This window comes from Euprymna scolopes, chromosome 22, assembly GCF_053919585.1.
Source record: "Euprymna scolopes isolate OS-2025 chromosome 22, ASM5391958v1, whole genome shotgun sequence".
Taxonomy (NCBI): Eukaryota; Metazoa; Mollusca; class Cephalopoda; order Sepiida; family Sepiolidae; genus Euprymna; species Euprymna scolopes.
The window spans coordinates 37,407,559-37,427,476 of record NC_136503.1 but is presented as its reverse complement, the minus strand read 5'-3'; the positions used below and the strand labels follow the sequence as shown (position 1 = coordinate 37,427,476).

General features: G+C 30.6%; 1 protein-coding gene across 1 annotated transcript in view; it reads right to left on the bottom strand.

Annotated features, from left to right (window-relative positions):
• Positions 1 to 19,918, bottom strand: part of LOC145243971 (structural maintenance of chromosomes flexible hinge domain-containing protein 1-like) — a 157,265-nt gene that overhangs the window by 12,087 nt on the left and 125,260 nt on the right. The window contains exons 41-44 of the mRNA XM_080107107.1: positions 9,379 to 9,498; positions 8,124 to 8,329; positions 7,058 to 7,159; positions 2,878 to 2,966 (exon numbers count right to left, since the gene is read on the bottom strand). Of these exons, the coding sequence (XP_079963233.1) occupies positions 2,878 to 2,966; positions 7,058 to 7,159; positions 8,124 to 8,329; positions 9,379 to 9,498 (517 nt within the window). The remainder of the gene's footprint in view (positions 1 to 2,877; positions 2,967 to 7,057; positions 7,160 to 8,123; positions 8,330 to 9,378; positions 9,499 to 19,918) is intronic.

Below are 19,918 nucleotides of genomic sequence, written 5' to 3'. Positions count from 1 at the left end.
ACATTGCATTGTTAGCTAATATATAAAGGATAATTGTCTATTTATGTGGGTGTATATTTACCTAAAAGTCAGAAACAATAAAAGATACAACTACAAAGTGGATATACTGTTTTTCAACATTGATTCAAACGGAACATGGACACTTTTTTTTTTTTTTTTTAATATTCATTGTTGTGAGAGTTAACAGGAATAAAATTAATCACTAAGTGATCAGTATTTAGATGAACCCCATCAAACTTTTCGGGTAAAATTCTAACTAAAATTAACTTTCTTGGCATAAAGTCAAAGAGCAGTATTAGTATCAAAAGCTGATGAACTATTTTTGTTGGACATCTGCAAAATTTCATTCTTAATGTACTTCAACAAGCCATGTTTTATTTCTAGGCCAATTTTTAAAACAGTAATAGGAATGGAAAGAGAAAATGTTAATATATGTTGAAATTTATTATACTCTAAGTAAAAAAGAGGTCAAAGCTTAAAAGGAAAGTTTTTGAACTTTTAAATTCTGATGAAAATGTGTAGGATAAAATTTGGTTGAATATTGCTATTTAAACTTAGATGCCTAATTCTATTGGAAAACAGAATTTCTTTTTTATTAAATTATTTAATAATAAAAAGGTTTACTCTATTGAGAAAAAAAAAAAATGGTGTTCACTTTCCATATTTAAAAAAATTTATCTTATTTTGAAAAATACTTTAAATGAGGTTCCTGTTTTATATTCGATATCGTGCAATCCTTTCAATTGTGATTGAAAGGATTGCACGATATCAAATATAAAACCTCATTTAAAGTATTTTTCAAAATAAGATAAATCTTTTAAATATGGAAAGTGAACACCATTTTTTTTTCTCAATAGAGTAAACCTTTTTATTATTAAATAAATATTTGCTTTTTATTATTAAATAAATATTTGCTGAATATCAAACAGGAAAATTCCAGTCATGGATCATCTATGGTCTATTTTAATGAATGATATCAAATGAATAATTAATATTGTCATGAATAGATTCATAATCTGTTTGATATAATGTGCAAGTTTTAAAGAATACTGAAATTTCCACATCTTAATTTATAATTCATGATTTAAGGTAAAATCTGAATGCAGGATCAGAAAGAGTACAGAATTTTACGCAAGAGTACTAAGTCTCATTAGAAAAACTTAAAAAAATAAATGGTGGAAAAAATTACCAGATTTCTTTAAATGATAAGGCCCATATTTTGACCCATTTAAAAAAAAGGGATTATTAAAGAAAAATATCCAAGGAAAAAATGAATTTCCGGACTCATCCAAGTTGATAAAATAACAATTAGCGCAAAAGAAAAATAATCAACTTATAATGTTAATAGTATCTGTTTTTTACTATTAACATAAGTTGATAGAGGACAAATCTTTGACTGAGGAGTGAGTAAGAAAAAGAGATGTTTTAAAAGAAAGATGTTATACATGCTTTTCAACTTTTATATTGTTGTCCATGCCCCCAGGCAATGACAGGTAGCTGTGCTAGTCTATTATATTCATAACAAACTTGCAATTCTGTGCACGTTCAGCTAAAACTTAGAAACACAAATACACTTACAAATATTACATTATTGAGTTACGTGTGACCCTGATCTGATTATGGTGCATGTGTATATATATATATACAGGGTGACCCCCCCCCCCCCAAAAAAAAAGAAACTAAATGGAGGCCATCCAGAACATATGCTGTAGAACGGAGAAAAAAAGGCCAAAGACCCTAGTGTTTTGATGTGATGTTTTGAATATAGTAAACTAGTTATGACCAAAGTTTCATTTCATTCAGACAAAACACTAATTAGAGTTGGGCCCGTTTTTTTGGGTCACCCTCTCTATATATACTGTAATATTCATAGTAACCAGGGATCAAATTAATGTGTGTGTGTGTATATATATGGGGGGAAGTTTAGAAAACAAAAAATTTCCTTTTTCATTTTTACTATTAATGGTTTCAAAAACACTGGAATTAGGTCAAATAGTCAGATTTCTTTCTACTATATTGAATCAGCTCAGAGAGAAATAAAAGTGAGGGTGGGTCGAGAGATAACAGAGACACTTCATGGTCCCTGATAGTTTGATACAATTCCTAAAATTTTAAAATATCTAAGGAATTAGGATTTTGTATAAATTATAAAAGGAACAGATGTCAATTCACATGCACATTTTTTTTTTTTTTTGTAATTTTAAAAAGAAACTATGGTGCATCTACAGAATTGGAACAAGGTTTTATAGTCGATAAATGGAGTTTTCAGATAAAAAACAATGGTTTCAACTGATTTTCTTTTGTCAATTCTAAGAAGTTACAATGGTACCTTCCAAAGTATGCAGTCAAAATTACCTGAATATCACTGAATTATTAAACAAAACCACTTTAATTGTGTTAAGTGAAAATTTTCTGCCATCTCGTTTAAATCAAAACGGAAAATTACCTCCCTTTTGAATTCTGTGTATTACGATTGTTTTCAAATTCCATTTTTATTTTCTTTAATAAATAATTTTCTACATTAGCGATTTTCGTAATTTTTGGATATAATCATCTTAAAAATACAAGGAATACGTAGATACCATTGTTTTCATGTGAAATTCAGTATTATGATTTTCGAAATTTCGTTGCAATAGTGTAGAAGGGCTGAATGCATTTCATTTTTTAATTAAAATTGATTTTTAGCGGTAGTTTTAAAAAGAAGATTTATCAAAATATAATTAATAAAAATAGCTACCTCAAAAATCAAAGCGAAAATTAGATAAATTTTGATGACTAGAATAGCTGAAAGAAAGCAAAACAAATGTCAGGTAAAACAAACAAAAAACAGATTTTGTCAATGGTAAAAAAAAAAAACAAACAAAAAAAAAAACTCACTTGTTCCATTCAGGAAGTGTTTTCTTATAGATCGAATCTAATGGTAACACTTGCTGTTTACCTTCAGTGTCATTATAGATTTCTTTGGCCTGGAAGAAAAAAAAAAGATTTAAAAAAATCATAAATGTACATAGAAATCTTTATAAATGGTTTAGGTAGGTATCACCAAATTTAACTAAGGGACACAAGTCAAAATACTAACAAAATTACTGAATTAAAAAAAATTTTGAATCTAAAAATCCGGAAACTATTTGATTTCAATAAAATTGATGTACTCATTAATTACTTTTATAAGTTGATTTTATTAAAAAAATATTTGGAAGATACTTTTGGCAAATATGAAAGACCAAGAATGATGAAGAAAAAAAAAAAAAAAAAAAAAAAAAAAAGCATTAAGCAAATTTATATATTTTTTTTAGGGAGGTGGGGTGTAAGTTTCAGAATAGTTAATAGAGAACTTGTAAACAAAAAAATAAAAACAAATAATTTGTAGCAAACCCATAATTTTTAACAGATCAAAACTAAGACTTTTTAAATTTTTATTTCAGAATTTAAATTTAATGAAAGCTGTTATTGATATAAACTATATTTTGTTTTCCATTTTTTGACTATTAATTACTGGATAAAAATAAACATTGCCTCTGTCTAGAAAGATTTTTCCTTCATAAATCGACAACAGGAAAAATGAAGTGTCAGAAGTGATATTTAAAAAAAAAAAAACAACTTTTCTTTATATAATTTTACTAAAATTTTATTCTGATTATTTATCAGAAAGGAAATCTATGCAATTTTCCCAATACCTTTAATACAACTATAATCCTGCCAATGCATAAAATTAAAGGTATGCAATTCTTCTAAACTTGATGTAGTAGTAGCAGTAGCATTAATACTTCTTTATTTGTAAACAAGAAGCAGATGGCAACTGATTCTTTTGAAAGAATATTTAATAGTAAATGTTTTAAAGTTTTTAATACTTTTCGATCTGGTTTGGTTTTACGGGATATAAATCTTTTTTTGTTGGTTATTTAATGCTGAGTTCCGTAATTTGGATTTTTTGGCGTGGGTTAGATACTTTAACTTATTCAGTAAATCCAATCAGCCTTCTTGGATCATTAGGTGATGTTTTTTTTTTTTGGGGGGGGGGGGGGTAGAGTTGGATTGAGTTAAAATTATATTCTTTTACATAAATTTACTTTTTTCAGAAATGTTAGTATTTTGTTACAATTTATTTTTTTAAACAGTTCTTTCATATTGTTGACATTGTAATAATTTTGCTGGATATGTGCGAGATTGCCATAATCCAAAAGAAAGTGTTTTACCGTAAAGCGTTCTTGGCATGTTAAACATTCTGAAGGGTCTTTTTTTTTTTTAGCAGGAAGGAGTGGGTTATGTGAATGTGTCCTATGCGAATGCGGGACAAAACTACTTCCTCTCTGCATGATTTTCTGAAATATGGTAACTATTCTGTTATTGTGGGTTTGATTTTGAAAAGTTTGTTATTTTGACAGTTATTCCATTGTTCTTGCCATTTCTTTGTAATGAGATTATTTATTAGTTGTTTGTAGTCAAAGTGTGGAATTTTTATATTGCTTATATTGAGTTTTAGTGCATTTTGGCAGCTATGTAGGCTTTTTCATTGCCCTGAATTGTAAAATGACTGGGGATCCAGCAGAATTTGATATTTTTGTTTTGTGAAAGAGTATGTATTTTTTGTAATAGGTTGATGAGTAGCAGATTATTTCAGTTTTGGTTCTTTAAGGATTCAAGTACCGACAGGGAGTCTGAAAAAATTATAAATCTGTTGTAGGTGTGGTGAGTAATGAAGTCTAGAGCCAGGTCTATAGCTGGGCATCAGCACTAAAAATTGACGCATAGTAGTATCCAATAACATTGCCTTATGACATTTGATAACTTCTTTTGAGGTGTTGAGGGTTTTGTGAGGGTAAGTTTTGATGTTTATATTAGGGAACTTTGTCGATGTTAACATTTTTTCAGCACTAATTTTAGTAGATACTTGTACAAGTAAGGTTCCATTTTTTAATTTTTTTATTTGCTTTGTGTTTAGATTTAATTTTCGATTAGGAATGGAGTTAGTTATTTGTGTATTGTTTTGCAATTCTAAGATAATATATTCAGGAAAGATTTTATTTTCATCTTCATCGCTTTCAGTGTTTGAACCTGGATGGGGTCTTGATTTTTTTTTGAAAGCCATATGAAGCATTATTTTTTTTTTTTTTAGATGGGGGTCACCACTTATCAAGGCCCAAAGGCCACTCAGGGATAAGGGTTATTGCGTGTACAGTAATCAATGAGATAGTATTGTAGTAATCGGGGGTTATGATAGAGTATCTTACTTAAGGGGGGGGGGCGGTTTGTCAGGAGTTTGTTTATGTTGGACTTGAAGACGTCCAAATTGTAGTCAGGTGGGAAACAGGCAAGCGGCAGAGAGTTCCACTGGCGTGCAGTTCTAAAAATTTTTTTTTTTTTCATCATCCTTGCTCCTCCACCCTCCTCGGACCATTATATTGGAAGATGGTTGGGGGAACCCATTCGCCGAAGCATCTCAGGGATACAAGGATGATATACTCAAACAGTGAGTATAGTTGCTTGTGATGATTTCCTTGGCCCCAGCAAGGTATAAAAAAGGAGTTTGTTGTTTCACTATCTGATTGACCCTTGCCATCGCTACTTAACATCAGTATGTGATTTTTTTTTTTTTTTTTCTCTCTTGTATATGTGCTTGTGTGTGATGTTTTTGTATTTCTCTTTTTGTGAGGGTCTACTGTTATTAGACCTAGTCATGACTAACCGATTGATTGGGTTGGGTCTCTCCGACCACCTGTCTAATTGAAGTAAGGGCCAAACTCATGGCCACTTGGATCTGGGTCATGAGGTACTCAGCCATCAGGATGTTTTTAGAGAAAAATATATCAAAACACCTACAGAACACAGCACTACACAGTCAACAAATTGTCTTTCTGCTTTTTATCTTGAACTGTTTTTAATTAAAAACTCCAGTCACAAATAACTTGATAAGAAAGCTAAAAATAAATATTTTATTTGCACTTCTAAATAAATAAATAAATCTGAAAGTTTGTTTTTTCATTACTTAAATCAACATTTTATAGATGAACGATTAAGAATCATTTGTATGCCTAATTTCAAAAACTATTTTTTTTTTTAAACAGCTTATAATAAATTAATGTTTGGTGCTATTGATTTGGAATCACAGTATTATTTTAGTGTATATTCTTACATAATTTCAACATTGAATTACATATTTTAAAAAGGTTTACATTTTCATTTTCGAGCCAATGAAAACATCTTTTTTTCTTTGTTTTATTGTTGCCATAGAAAAAAAGAAGGAGAGCAAAACTATAAACAGAGAAGAGGGTGAAGAGATGTGTTAAAGAGAAAGAGTAAGGAGAGAGTAAAGGAAAAGACCAAGCATGGGCATGCTACCCCCCCCCCCCAATCATACTCTTAAAGTCTAAATAGATGATGATTCAGCATGACTATTTTATTGCAGTTAACCATTTTTTTTTTTTTTTTGCTATTTGAGATAAATTCTGTGCATTATTATCTTATTTTGGGGGAGGGGGGCTGGGGATCCACTTTGAGGTGATCATGTGTGGGTTTTATGATCAGTTGAACTTATGCCCTAATAAGTCAAAATGATATGAAAAGAAGAATATCATTTCTAAGTGGAAGGAGGAGGAGAAGGAATTTAGCATAGTTTGTTGTTAAAATCATGAAATTCTGAGAAAAACAAAATCGTTTTATAAACTATACCCCTCCTTCTCCCAATTAATTGCTACCCAGAGAGAGAGAGAGAGAGAGAGAGAGAGAGAGAGAGAGAGAGAGAGAGAGAGAGAGAGAGAGAGAGAGAGAGAGAGAAGGTTTTATTACTTTATTATAAAAGGAAAACATCTAAAATTCTCACATTTTAAAGTATTTTGACATGTAAAAAAAAATCTTTTTAACCAAGAAATCCACCATGAAATCTAGTAAATCATTATTTACTACATAACTTTACATTAATAAAATCGGATAAAACATTTTATAATTCAGTGATAAAAAAATTATATTTTATAATGAATAACAAATATATTTTAAGAAACTTCAAATTAATTAGAAGGGTTTATTAGATCGTAAAATAAGATCGAAATGCTGTACTTACTCTTTTTGTGGTTATAGTAACAACACAATCCATATCTGCAGACATATGCCAAGAGAGGACACGGGCAATATCTTGATCTTCTAATTCAGCAAGATGGCCAATCTGTTTAAAAAAAGAGGCAACCATTAAGAAATTAAAACTAAGATTCAATCTTTATCAATATTTCTTAAACAATTAAATATATTCTTTTGTAAAAGGAAAGGCTATGATGAAGACTGGTGTTCAAGAAATGAGAAATTTTAACCTGACAAAATACAAACAAGTCCAATGGCTTAAAGCCCAAGGGCACATTTTGGCTGGAGAGGTACACAAACCCAACAGACTGTCAGACTCCAGAAAACCAAACTGATAGTGATATACCCAGAGAATCAACTTTGATTGACTTCTCCTGCTGAAATATATGTAGATATCACTGGGACCACTATAGAAAAAAATGAGATAATGGCCAGTCAGTATCAATTTGAAAAAGCTAATCTGCTGCTAATCTATGAACATAAAAAGAAACTTTAGCCGGTCCTAGTACCTGAACACTTAGTAAATTTGGAAAACCCCAGGTGAGTCATAATCACAGAAGGAAATTCTGGGTCACCAAACTTCAGATTAGAAATATTTTCCATTTTCTGTGCAGTCTTTCTTCTTTGTTAAATATTACTTGCAGCTAATCTGTCATTTGCATCACAAACATAAAACCACTAAACATGCTGCCTAGTGCATATTTACATCACAATGCTTTAGCTAACGTAACTCTCAAACTTCTTCAGGTGTATCTTGTTGAATTCATTAATTTGCACAGAATTTCAAATGGAACCCTTTATTTAATGCACAGGAGTAACTTACTTTTATTCACAGGGATGCATGGCATAGCAGATATAAGTGCTAATTAATAATCAATTCTAAATAAATGACAAAAATTTGGAGGGGGTGGAGTCAAGCATTTTTCTCATATACATCAGATTTTTTGGTTCTTTTTAATTGGTACTCAGACGGTATTTAATGACAGACTAACTCAGTCCTGCTTTAAGGAATATAGCAAAAAGGTTCTGAAATTTTTTTTTTCATTACTTACTTTACCCAAAATTTCAGGGTCATTAGGAGTTTTTGTAAGACCACAAACACGCCTGGATTGATTGAGTAAGTCATCTCGCTCTGTCATTCTCGTTTGAAGCAAATTATCAATTTGTTCAAGCGAATTTAATTGTGACATCGGAATGTTCTGTTTACGTAACTCCATCCGAAGTTGCTGTTCTTGCTGAGTAGCTTCATGATGGGAGACTAAGAAAAAAAAAGAAAAAGATTTTTATTTAAAAAAAGAAAAAAAGTCTAATAAAAGAAAGTTACAAAAAAAAAAAAAAAATCTTTTAAATTAAAAAAAAAAATAGATGTATTTTCAAAAGACAAGCATTTCATATGAGCCTGCGTTTCTGAAGCTAAAATTATGGATGCGAGTAATCAATGGCAAAAAAAAAAAAGGAGATGAATTTCCCAACCTAGGGAACTTCTCCCCACCAATTTTCTAACCTGTGAAAGGCTACACTCCCCATGTGTACAGGTAGGGAGAAAAGCCATTCAAACAGAAAATAAAAGCCTTTTACCAATCCCATCTAAAAAAATTTTTTTTTTTTTTGCAACTGAAGATGCAAGTGGCTGATGTAAGCTAAAAAAATTAATATTAAAGAAGAAACTAACTGGTTCTTTGAATTTTATTTGAGGACGAATTTTCAAATTTTTGGGGGAAAGTGATAACTGTATTTTTGAAGGTGTTATTTAATTATACTTTTCTATCTGATGAGAAACCAAAATTTTTATTTCCATAATATCTAAAAATTTGTGCCATGTAGATCTTTGCAAAACAATTCAACAATATTTACCAGTTTTCACACCTTAAATTGAACTGGTTTGTGATGCCTATTATTATGTTTCCCTACCTCAATCTATGAGGAAAAAAAAACAAAAAAAAACGTCTTTCATTAAAGGAAGAGAAAAATTTATGAAATACACAACATACGAATGTAAACAATATCTGGGGATTATAATTTTGAACATTTTTACAGTTAAAATCCTTGCGTTAATTACGTGTATTTGTAGTCTTGCTATTTTAAAACGATTTTTCTAATCAGAGTAAAAACTCCATAAAAATGTGTTCCTGTAGATATTTGAGTTCCTATACCATCTTTTTTTTTATTCAAAATTTCTTCTATAAAAAAAAAGAAGAAAAAAAAAAAGATTTTATAAATCTGATATTAAAAAATCTAAAATTTATAGCAAACAAAAATTTAAACAATCTTTTGTTTTTAACAAATGCAAATAAGAAATAAACTTACTTTTAAGTTCATTAATTAATTGTTCCGTGGTCTCAAATAATGAACGATAGGCTCTAATTGCCATTTGTATTGTATCTCTCTCTTTAGATAAAGCGGCCATAAGAGATTGCTTTTTGGAATCTGAAAAACCAAAGATGGATTATGTTAGGAAAGAGAAATAAAAGAATCAAGAGAGAATAAATTAAACATTTATAAAAGGTCAAAATGAAAACAAGTGCGTTACAAAAAAAAAATAAAAAAAATTTGAACAACTATTGCCTGGCTGTTCACAACAGCCAGCTTTTATGTTAGTCAAGACATCAACTGAAACAGTTTGAAAGACTTGCTTTACATTGTACTTCTCTTGAAAGAAACAAAGCAGATAATTTATTCTTAGCTTTTTAACAAAAGTTAATTTCTTGACAATGTAAAAAAGAATAAAAGAAAAACATCAGCGTTTGGTTGATAAGGAACTGACTTTTTGCATAACATTTTTTCAATAATGAAACAATTTTATCTTTCCCCTCTTTGCTTCTGCCGATAGATAGCACAAACAAGGTTGCTTATTCTGATTGGATAGGGATTTTTTTTTTTTTTTTTTTTACCATCACACACATTACAGAAATCTAATTAACCATTGCAAAGTCAGATAAAAAAAAAAAAAAAAAAAAAAAAAAAAAAAAAGAAGTCTTTGGACCTACAACTTATGGAATATAATGTTGTGAAGGAATGGTTTGGCATTACCCCTCAAGAAGTAATGAATAACCAAGGCCGGAAAGGAGTAATTCATGATGTGGCCGAGCTGGCTCAAATCAACCCAACAGAGAGTCATCTCACATATACACAATCCATCCCAGCAAAGTGATTTCATTAACTTAATATTATCATTCATAAATGACCAGCATCTAAAAATAGCCAGATTTCAGCTTCTTTGGACTATTTAAAAGCATCTTTATGGGGACTCATTAGCACAACATTTAAAAAAATAAAATATTTCAGATTTTCATTGAATTTAATTCATAGTCAATAGACACCAATTAAGCAAGATTCCCTGAATTTAGATTTCTTTTTAAGAATCTTTAAAGCTAAGCCTTAAATTTTAGACAGTTTATAGAATTAAAAATCAAGATTTTTATCAAGGGATTCTAAATATAAGATTTAGAAAGTAATTGTCTGTATTTTTGAGATGAGGTGTTTTCATTGATTTAGATTGTCGGACTGACTTCCTCATCTTGGTTGTTATTGTCACAACGTTTTGGCCGTTTTGCCCTCCGGCCTTCGTCAGGTGTTTTGTATCAAACTGGGAAACTGTTTGTTAGGAGTCTCGAACCCAACCCTTTATTATTATTATTATTACAGGGGTACCGTGTTCGGACTCCAGCTAGGCTACCCCCGTAATAATAATAAAGGGTTGGGTCCGAGACTCCTAACAAACGGTTCCCCAGTTCAATACAAAACACCTGACGAAGGCCGGAGGGCAAAACGTCTGAAACGTTGTGACAATAACAACCAAGATGAGGAAGTCTGTCCGACAATCTCAATCAATAAGATTTAGAAGTATTATATCTTGATGTTAATCTCCATAAGCAACCATAAAAGTGGTGCAAAACTGTTCTGTTTGCAACTTCATTTGGCATAACCTGGGGTAGGTACTCTTCTAGTATTTATATAAGATAAAGGGGAAGAAGCCGTAAAACCTACACAAAATTTATTATCTTAATGTGCTTCCTTTGGAGCCATTTATAATTGTATCAAAATATTCGTTAAGCCATATTAATAATATCAAGTTGATCAGCAAGTGAAGACATCTGTGTAGTGAAGTTACCTTGGTAACATCAAATCAGATCTCCACCTGCACTTCTGATGAGTGATGATACTCCATAATTAGATTGAGAATGGGTTAACACTGAGAAATGTTGTAATTCAACCCTTGATTAAAAGAGCAGCAGCATGAAACAACTTCTAGCCACAGTTGTAAAAGTTGCAGAAGACATTCAAAAAGAATATCAACCAATCAAGTCAATCCAGTACAGCTGAACTGATTGAAATACAAAGATTTGAAACAGGATCCTATCAGTAAGTTTATGTTTATTATTTATTTCTTTTTCAGTTTAGTTTTGTTTTATAGCCCATCAACAACTATTGAGATAGAAAAGTTAAATTCATCAGGTATGTAAATATATTGCTTTAAATGTTGGTGAAAATCAGATTTCAAATTAAACAAGTGAAGCATGCATGGTCCCCCGTGAGTGCACAGTGAACAAGGCATAAAAAGCGACTGAGTTCACCCCCCCCCCTCCATTTAGCCCCAAAAGTCTACAGGGGACGTTAAATCCTGCTGAAAAATGAACAAGTGGTGCAGATAAATTTTAGTCTTAACATATGCAAAAAAGAAATGACTAAGTCCATCATTTGCCCTACTCCACCCCCTATTTAGCCCCAAGAGTCCCCAAGGCCTTAACATATTTAAATTTGAGTTCAGCACCATGCAAAACTGCTAAATAGACATACACAGAAAATTTTGGACAAATATGGTAAAATAGTCCCAAAAATGGAGTGTTTTTATTAGCCCTAAAAGAGCCTCTGGAGCACACCCAAGAGTTATCACGAAGTATAGATAAACAAAATTGTATCGAAATCAATTAGTTACATCTTTTCAGAAAGTTTTATAAAAATCCAATCAATTTTTTTTTAATAAGCACAAAAGTGTCAATTTTAGCCATTTTAACCTGAGAGGCATCTCTGGGGATGGGGGGGGGGGGGGGGGGGACCGGAGTTTTCTCGGAAAATCCGTTGTTACTTTTTTGCTCATATTATATTTAATGTTTGTGCAAAATTTCAAAAAATTTCAAGGCGTAGTTATTGAGAAAATATTTCTAAAAGTAAAATCAGATTTTCAATTATTGAGAAAAGTACGGACAGATGAATGGATGAATTTACAGGTACACCCTCCTTTTGTTGGGGGGCCAAAATGTAAATAAATAAAAGTAAACGTGATGAAAAATACCTAAAACAATAAAAAAAAATAAAAATTGTTTTGAACATTTTTCATAATTTATCACTTATTTTTTTTTATTCAAATTTTTAAAGTTTTGTGAAACTAATGTCCCCAAAAGTTGAATTCACTGTCTTGAGAAAAAAAAAAAAAAAAAAAAATAAATAAATAAAAATATCTTTTAAAATCCAAACTATATAAACTATATAAATAATTACTCTTGGAAGAAAATATTTCCCAGACCTTTCATCCTAGGAGAGGCAAGTAAATTAAAGGTCTTTTAACATTTCAGAAGTTGGAATCAAATATTTAGACCAGGTGATAACTAAATCAATTCTTTTTTCTACCCAAAAAAGTTTGAAAATGACCCCCACCCTTGCAAAAAATTGCAAATGTAGACAAAATTATTTTACATATTTCTGTCACAATTATATGGTTCATATTTCTTAAAAATTATATTCAAATTCAAAGGATTTTCTTACACAATTAATGCATACTCTTAAAAGATTATGGTGTTTTTGGAGTTTGTGCACACACATAACAGGTGATTGACTATAAAAAAAAGAACAAGCAGATTATGCATTCCTAATGCAATTTTTTAGTGTTCAACAATCTTTAAAAAATTACAAGATCATCCCAAGTCAAATAGTTTTTTTCTTTTTTCTCTAGAAATAGTTTTTATAACGCTTTTCTTTTGTGAAGGTCTTTTTAGAGTGTTCGATTTGATTATTCATATGTGAGTGATTTTTTTTCTTTTTAAAGAATTTTTTCTAAGTTGTTTAAGATATTATTTTGTCTATTCTTTTGAAGAGAGTTTTTAAATTATTTGCTTAATAACTTTTCTATATGGGTTCATTAGGATTTTGTTTTTGTCAAATGTTATTTTCTCAATACTGGACTGTTTCAAAAATTCATATAATCTGTATAAAAGGTACAGTATTCAGCAATAATTCAAAGCCAATTATTTTTGCTTAAAAAAAATTTCCAATATTTTTAGTCAATTAAAACAATACATACATCGTAGCTACTTACTCTCTCATACAAGTAGTGTATTTTTTTCTTCACAAAATTTCAAATATTTTCCTTAGTATTAGAAATACAGCAGGAGAAGCTAAGTAAAGATGGAAATTGACATATACTAGTACTGTATCAACACCACACAGATAGCGGGTATAAACTAATATTACAAATTCATTTTTTAATTTCAAATTTGTTTTTATTTCATTACATTCCTTTAGTTTTGTGTGCAACCCCACCCACTTAGCAGTTGACAGGTGGGATTGGAAATGAACCAAGAAAAGATGAAGTTATTACTGACTAAAAATAAACAGGACACTCATATAAAGCAAAAAGAAAAGTTAATACACTTAATAAAAAAAGAAGCTTAATTATAAAAGAAATAATCACATTTTTAGAAACATTAATTTTAGCAAAAAATTCTTAAGTATAAAATGATTTAAAATAATTATCTAAACATTATATGGTGAATCTCCTGATACTTAAGAAAATCCTACTTAAAATATTTACAAAGGAATTTAATGAATGTCAGAACCTGAAGGATCTTAACAATAAAAATAGTAACAAGTCGTTTTATTGATTTTTGTGCATCCTGTGAGTTTGTTTATAGAAAAGCTTAACCACTTGTAGCTGAAATCCGGATTTGTTCAACTTTATGACCCTGACCGTCTTAGCATACATGTTGTCTTTCCTTTAAAGGGCTGTACCTTTGAAACTAATTTGCTAAAGGTTTACATTTATGCAAAACTCACTATTTTCATACTGTTTCCTAACATTTTCCCTTTATAGAACCCTTCCAATAATTATGAGGTCTCAAAGAACACCTATATAGAAAATATTTTCAATCTTATTTCTCCTTCATAATGTAAGCATAATTTTTATTTTCTGAGCTTAATTAAAAAAAAAATTGTCTTTCTCAAATATATTGGCAGTTTAAAAAAAATTTTTTTTCTGACAACTAGTTCAAACACATAACCGAATCCTTTTTTTGGAAATTTATTTCCAATTCAAAAATTACTAAAAGATTTTTGTATATGTATATGAAAATTAGGTTCCAAAAATGTATTTGCACATATGAGCAAAGGTATTATAATCTCAATCTCTTTCTCAGTATTTCTTGGAGAAACCCTAAGTAAACTCTTAAGAAACCTTAAGGTTCTGTGAAACCCTGCTCTAAACTAAGCTGGTTTCTGATATCTACTCACAGTGAAAGAGATTAACTGTGTGGATTTTTCATAATTTTTATATGCATATATGATAAAAGTAAAGCAGAGAGAAAAAAAAGTACAAGTAATTCAATATACACATTATAATTATTACTAATTCATGTGGTTTATTTTTGCCATAACTTGTAAACAATTAGGATTCATGATAACAGTTTGTCATAGAATAAAACTAATTTAGAATTTAACTTTTTTTTATGCCTTTAGATTAATTATGAGACTTTGTAGAAACATAACTCACAACCATTCTTAAAATCTATTAAAAAAGGCACTTACACAATATATTGACTGTGCTATTTTTCGACAAAATTTTCAAGTTAAATTCAATTTTTACAATACTTTTTGTTTATTAAATTGTTAGGTAAAAGTACAGAAAAAAAAAACTCCAACAAAAAACAAAAAAACCCATTCCTCCCCATGTTAAGAATGGCTTTCTAAATATTTCAACACAATCCGCATTCTGCACAAGTACCCAAAACAGAGTAAATGACCTCTTGTATCAATGTTGGTACATTGTTTCTGTTTATATATGCATGTATATTATGATTTAACTATTTTTGTTTTTACTGACAGAAATTGATTATGTTGACCTCAACAATTGATGAAAACAAGCTGAAGAAAATCGGAGGAGGACATCGAAATCCATCACGGAATGAAGGTGATCAAATTCGCAAGTTTTTAAAACACAATCCAGATGGTTACTTGGAACTGAATCTTAGAGGAAAGTGCTTGGTGTCTGTGCCGAGAGAAGTATTTGGTTATGCAACTATCCAGATACTTGTGCTTAGCAACAACGGGATTGAACATCTACCCCCGGCAATTTCAATGCTAACACGCCTAGAAAGCTTACAACTTGAGAAAAACAAGCTTCGCAGCTTACCAGAAGAGATGCAACAATGCCAACAGTTACGCTACTTAGACATGTCCTGCAATTGGTTGAAGATGGTGCCACCGGTGCTGGTCAAACTTAGATGCTTAAAGATACTTTACATGGCTCACAACTTGCTACAGTATTTACCGAAAAACTTTGGTTGTTTGGTTCATCTAAGAGTACTTAACCTTCGAGGAAACAAGCTGAAGACCTTACCCAATTCTGCAGAAAAGCTCAACAAATTGAAAGAATTAGATTTGTCAGCGAATCTCTTTGATGAAATCCCACCCACTATGAGTTCAATGGCACGACTGAGAATTTTCAATATAGGTGGAAATTCTCTTTTGTTTGCAGCACCGTGTCTGGACAAGATGAAAAGGCTACAAGAAGTCAATTTCTCCCGCAACATATTTGAGATGGCGTTTGTGTCCATGTCAAAATTGAAGAATATGCAATATCTCAACGTTAGTTACACTCATTTAGCAACACTGCCAACTTTTCTTTTACGGCTACCTCAACTCAAGATCCTTCACATCCAGGGAAATCAAATCGCTCACTTCCCAGATGGCTTTATGGGTCTAACCCATCTGAATTTAGCAAATAATTGCGTGAAGGAGTTTTCTGTTCACAAAATGAAAAACCTTCGATCTTTGAATGTAAACAAAAACTTGCTGAAGAATGTGCCAGCAGGTTTGTGTAATCTGAAGAAACTAGAACATTTCACAGCAAATGGTAATCAGATCAGCACCATTCCTAGAGAAATGAAAGAACTGAAGCGGTTGCGCATACTCGATGTTGGTAATAATATGATAACATATCAACCGCAGTGGATTAAAGAACTCGTTAATTTGGAGTATTTTAACATCCAAGGTAACATATTTAAACAGCAACAGGCGAAAGAATCAACAAGTGCAGACAAGAATAAAACTTTAAATCTACTAAATTACGAAGAGCAATACTTTAAAAAGAAACCAGCAATCCGATGGAAAGGTTCCAAAGGACCATTGCAATTTCATCATGAATCCAAAGCACGTAGTCCAGTCTATAATAAAAATGCAGAAAGTAAACATTTTTTTCAAGAAAGACAAAACAAACCAGCAAACACCAAACAGAACTTCTTCCTAAAAACAATGCCAGGTTTCAAACGTAAAGGTTTATTCCACAGCGACAATACAGGTACATTGGATGAGCATTCATCATCAGCATGGGTGTATCCAGTAAGAAATACTTACATCACCTATAATTATGTCATGTCAGAAGGAGGAGAAGGAAGAGGTATAAGAAAGAGACATAATGTAGTAAAGACATTTTCTGGACAAGAGAGCAGATCAAGTCATTTCAGTTCCGAAGAGAGAATTGAAAGTCTCACCAGTAATGAATCATTCTCATCTGTTAGTGAACATGATTTGACCGATTTGTATGATCAGTGTTTGGAATCAAATAAGAATAATACCTGGTAAGTAATGTACATTGTTTCATGCATAATATATTTGTATTTTTTTTCTCTATAATTTTACATGGTAAAAAAAAAGGTATTTACTTATTTTGATTTTTAAAGATGCAGGTAATCTCAAAATTAAAAATAATAATGGCAATAACACTTAATTACAATCTATATTACATAAGAATATGGAATGGGACAAGTTGATGCTACTAAACCTCATGTCTTGAATCCTTATTCAGACTTTGATCACACTCCATTACATAAATTTTAAACATTCTCAAGAATCAAAATTAAGACTTAGGCTTAGGAAGTTACGGGACTTTTGCTTATTGGTGTCTAATGACTCAAATTGAGTATAAATCTAAATTATTTGAATTTTCAAATAGAAGCTTGTGCCCATATTATATTTTCCTTTAAAATACTCCAAAGAAACTGAAATTTGGAGAATATTAATTAATTTTCAATAATTAGTGTTGAAATTACATAAAAAGGTATCTAAATTTTCATAAAGGCCTTCCAACCTCTTTTTGCTCCTTTTGCATAAAACTAAATATAACATACATTACCCACCCTCACGGTAAGCAATTGCATTTCAAATTTGATAATTGATTAATTAGTTTGAAAGTGAATATTCTAAGTACAATTATATAAGCATATGCTCAATTTTATATAAATATAACTATATCCAGGCCTACTCAGTGTTTCCCGGGGGTTCTAAATTTCTGTTTAAAAAAATAAGACTTAATCTGCATAATATTGTAATTTGAAATTTTGTATTAATTTAAACTTTTCAGTTCATTTTTGTACAAAATCAGAACCAGAATACTTATAGCCATGTGAAGTTAGAACTTATAGTTCCTGCTTATAAACACAATCAATGTAAGAAAAGAGTAGGGAGAAAAAAATGGTGAAGAGAAAAAAAATTATCTGCTAATAAATTAGTACCATCGTCCTTTATTTATGACTAATAAAAAATACTGATCAATTTTTTTTAATCGGATTTTTTTTTTATATAGCTTGTAGCAAATATTATTGGTTATTTGGAAAAAAAAAAAAAAAAAAAAAGGGCCATTTCTTCACTTATTGATACAACTTTATCCAATAGGATAGCAAGCATTTTGTTCAAAATGTCTTAATTTGGTTTCATTCTGATTTTGAAAGATTAGTATTCTAGTCAGAAACATACCACCTGACCAAGACACCTTGCTGCTATAGAAGTTACTAAATGCAGAAAGATTTTTTACTTTAATAGTTTTCTTTGGACTGCCTGCCTTTAAAATCCCTTTCCTGCCTACCACAGTAGCCCTTCCTGTTTCAGTGGGAATACAATATACTTTGCTTGGAGCGAATAATAATAATAAAAAATCTGACATTATGTTCGTATCTGGCATGGGAAATTCAAACGTGATGTTGAAGCCTTTAAAATCAAAATTCAAAAACAACTGGCCATATTTAGACTGTATAAGTCAAGTATTATTGGTTAGTTGGGCTCCTAAATCAAAAAATGGGTCATTTCTTAGAGGATCCAAAATCTAAAAAGAGAATTTTATTTTTTTTTATTTCCGATATGCACAAGTCTGCTCTCACTTCAGAGATCTCTTTGGTGCATACATTATATAACTATTAAAGGTTACTTGTAACATGACTGATATTAAAAAATCATACAATTATTGTTAGAGTAAATCAAATAACATTTTTGTTCTATTTTATCTGACTGTAGTTTGTCTATGTATCCAAAACTGAAGGAACAAGATGAAATGTCAAACTGCTGTTGCCGAAAGCATTCCTACAGAGAAATGACAAATGAATTGGTCAAAGTAATCAAAGAAACGTTTAGCATATCAGGTCAAGGGGGAAGATTTTTTTCCTCTTTAAACCCAAACATCTGCCTCCACATCCCAACTCACAATCTGGACCATTCACTGCAACTAACTATGAAGGTTAGTGGAGAGAGAGAGAGAGAGAGAGAGAGAAATGAATGCGACTTTGAAGGAGCTGAATTTTTTTTCTTAATTTGTATTTATTTTAAAATATAAATATGAAAATTGAGACCATTATATTAAGCAATTATTTTGAGATTCTTAGTATTATAAATTATAAAGTTTTAGAATTCACCAATTTGGATTTGACAATATTTCTGAGATATGGACTTTTATTATTTATTTGTTTTGAACTGTTATCCTCATCCTTCTTGTTATATTCAAATTTTAGCCTTTGAACTAAGTGTTCTTGCAACCGGCAATCTATTAGGAATTTTAAACTAAATCCATAATTCAATTTGCCGAGATAGACTGCTTTCATTAACTATTTTATCTTTTCCAGATGCACCTTCACAGATAAAAACTAATGCATGATATCTAAGATATTGAGCGTAGAGCAATAACAGTAGTCTTATTGGATTGAATAAAAGGTTCAGTTTGAAATTCCCTAAAGGTTGTCAGCTACAACAAGAGGCACTTGAAGGCTGGAGAGTAAAATGACAAATGCAAGCATAATCAAAACAACATTGATCAAATCTCTTATGTCTTTGTATAACCTTTCTCTTCATTTTCTTTAGTTGAAATAAAGTTTTAATTGGCAACAAATGAAAAAAAAATATCTTGTAAAAGACCTAAATATTACCCGAAAAATTCTGTTAAAAATCATAATTTTTGTTTTGACAATCAGAAATCTCATTTGAAAGAATCATTTTAAGTTGTATAACTTAATTGAGTTAACTTTTTTTTTCTTTTTTTTTTTTTTTTTAAAATCAGAGAGAAAGAAAACAAAAATTTCAGAAAGTGATAAAATTCTTGTAACAATTCAATTTTCTGCCGTTTCAGGTTGTTAGCATCAGTGAAGAAGCTATCCATGGAGCGCAGCAAAAAGACTCATCATTGGACAATGTCTTATCGTTAAGTGCAGCTGTTATGTTGACTCCAAGTACAGACGTTCCATTTGAAGCACCGTTGCACATTAGTTTACCAGCACCACGCACTGTCGATGAAAGTGGCTACTTGCATGTTCTTACA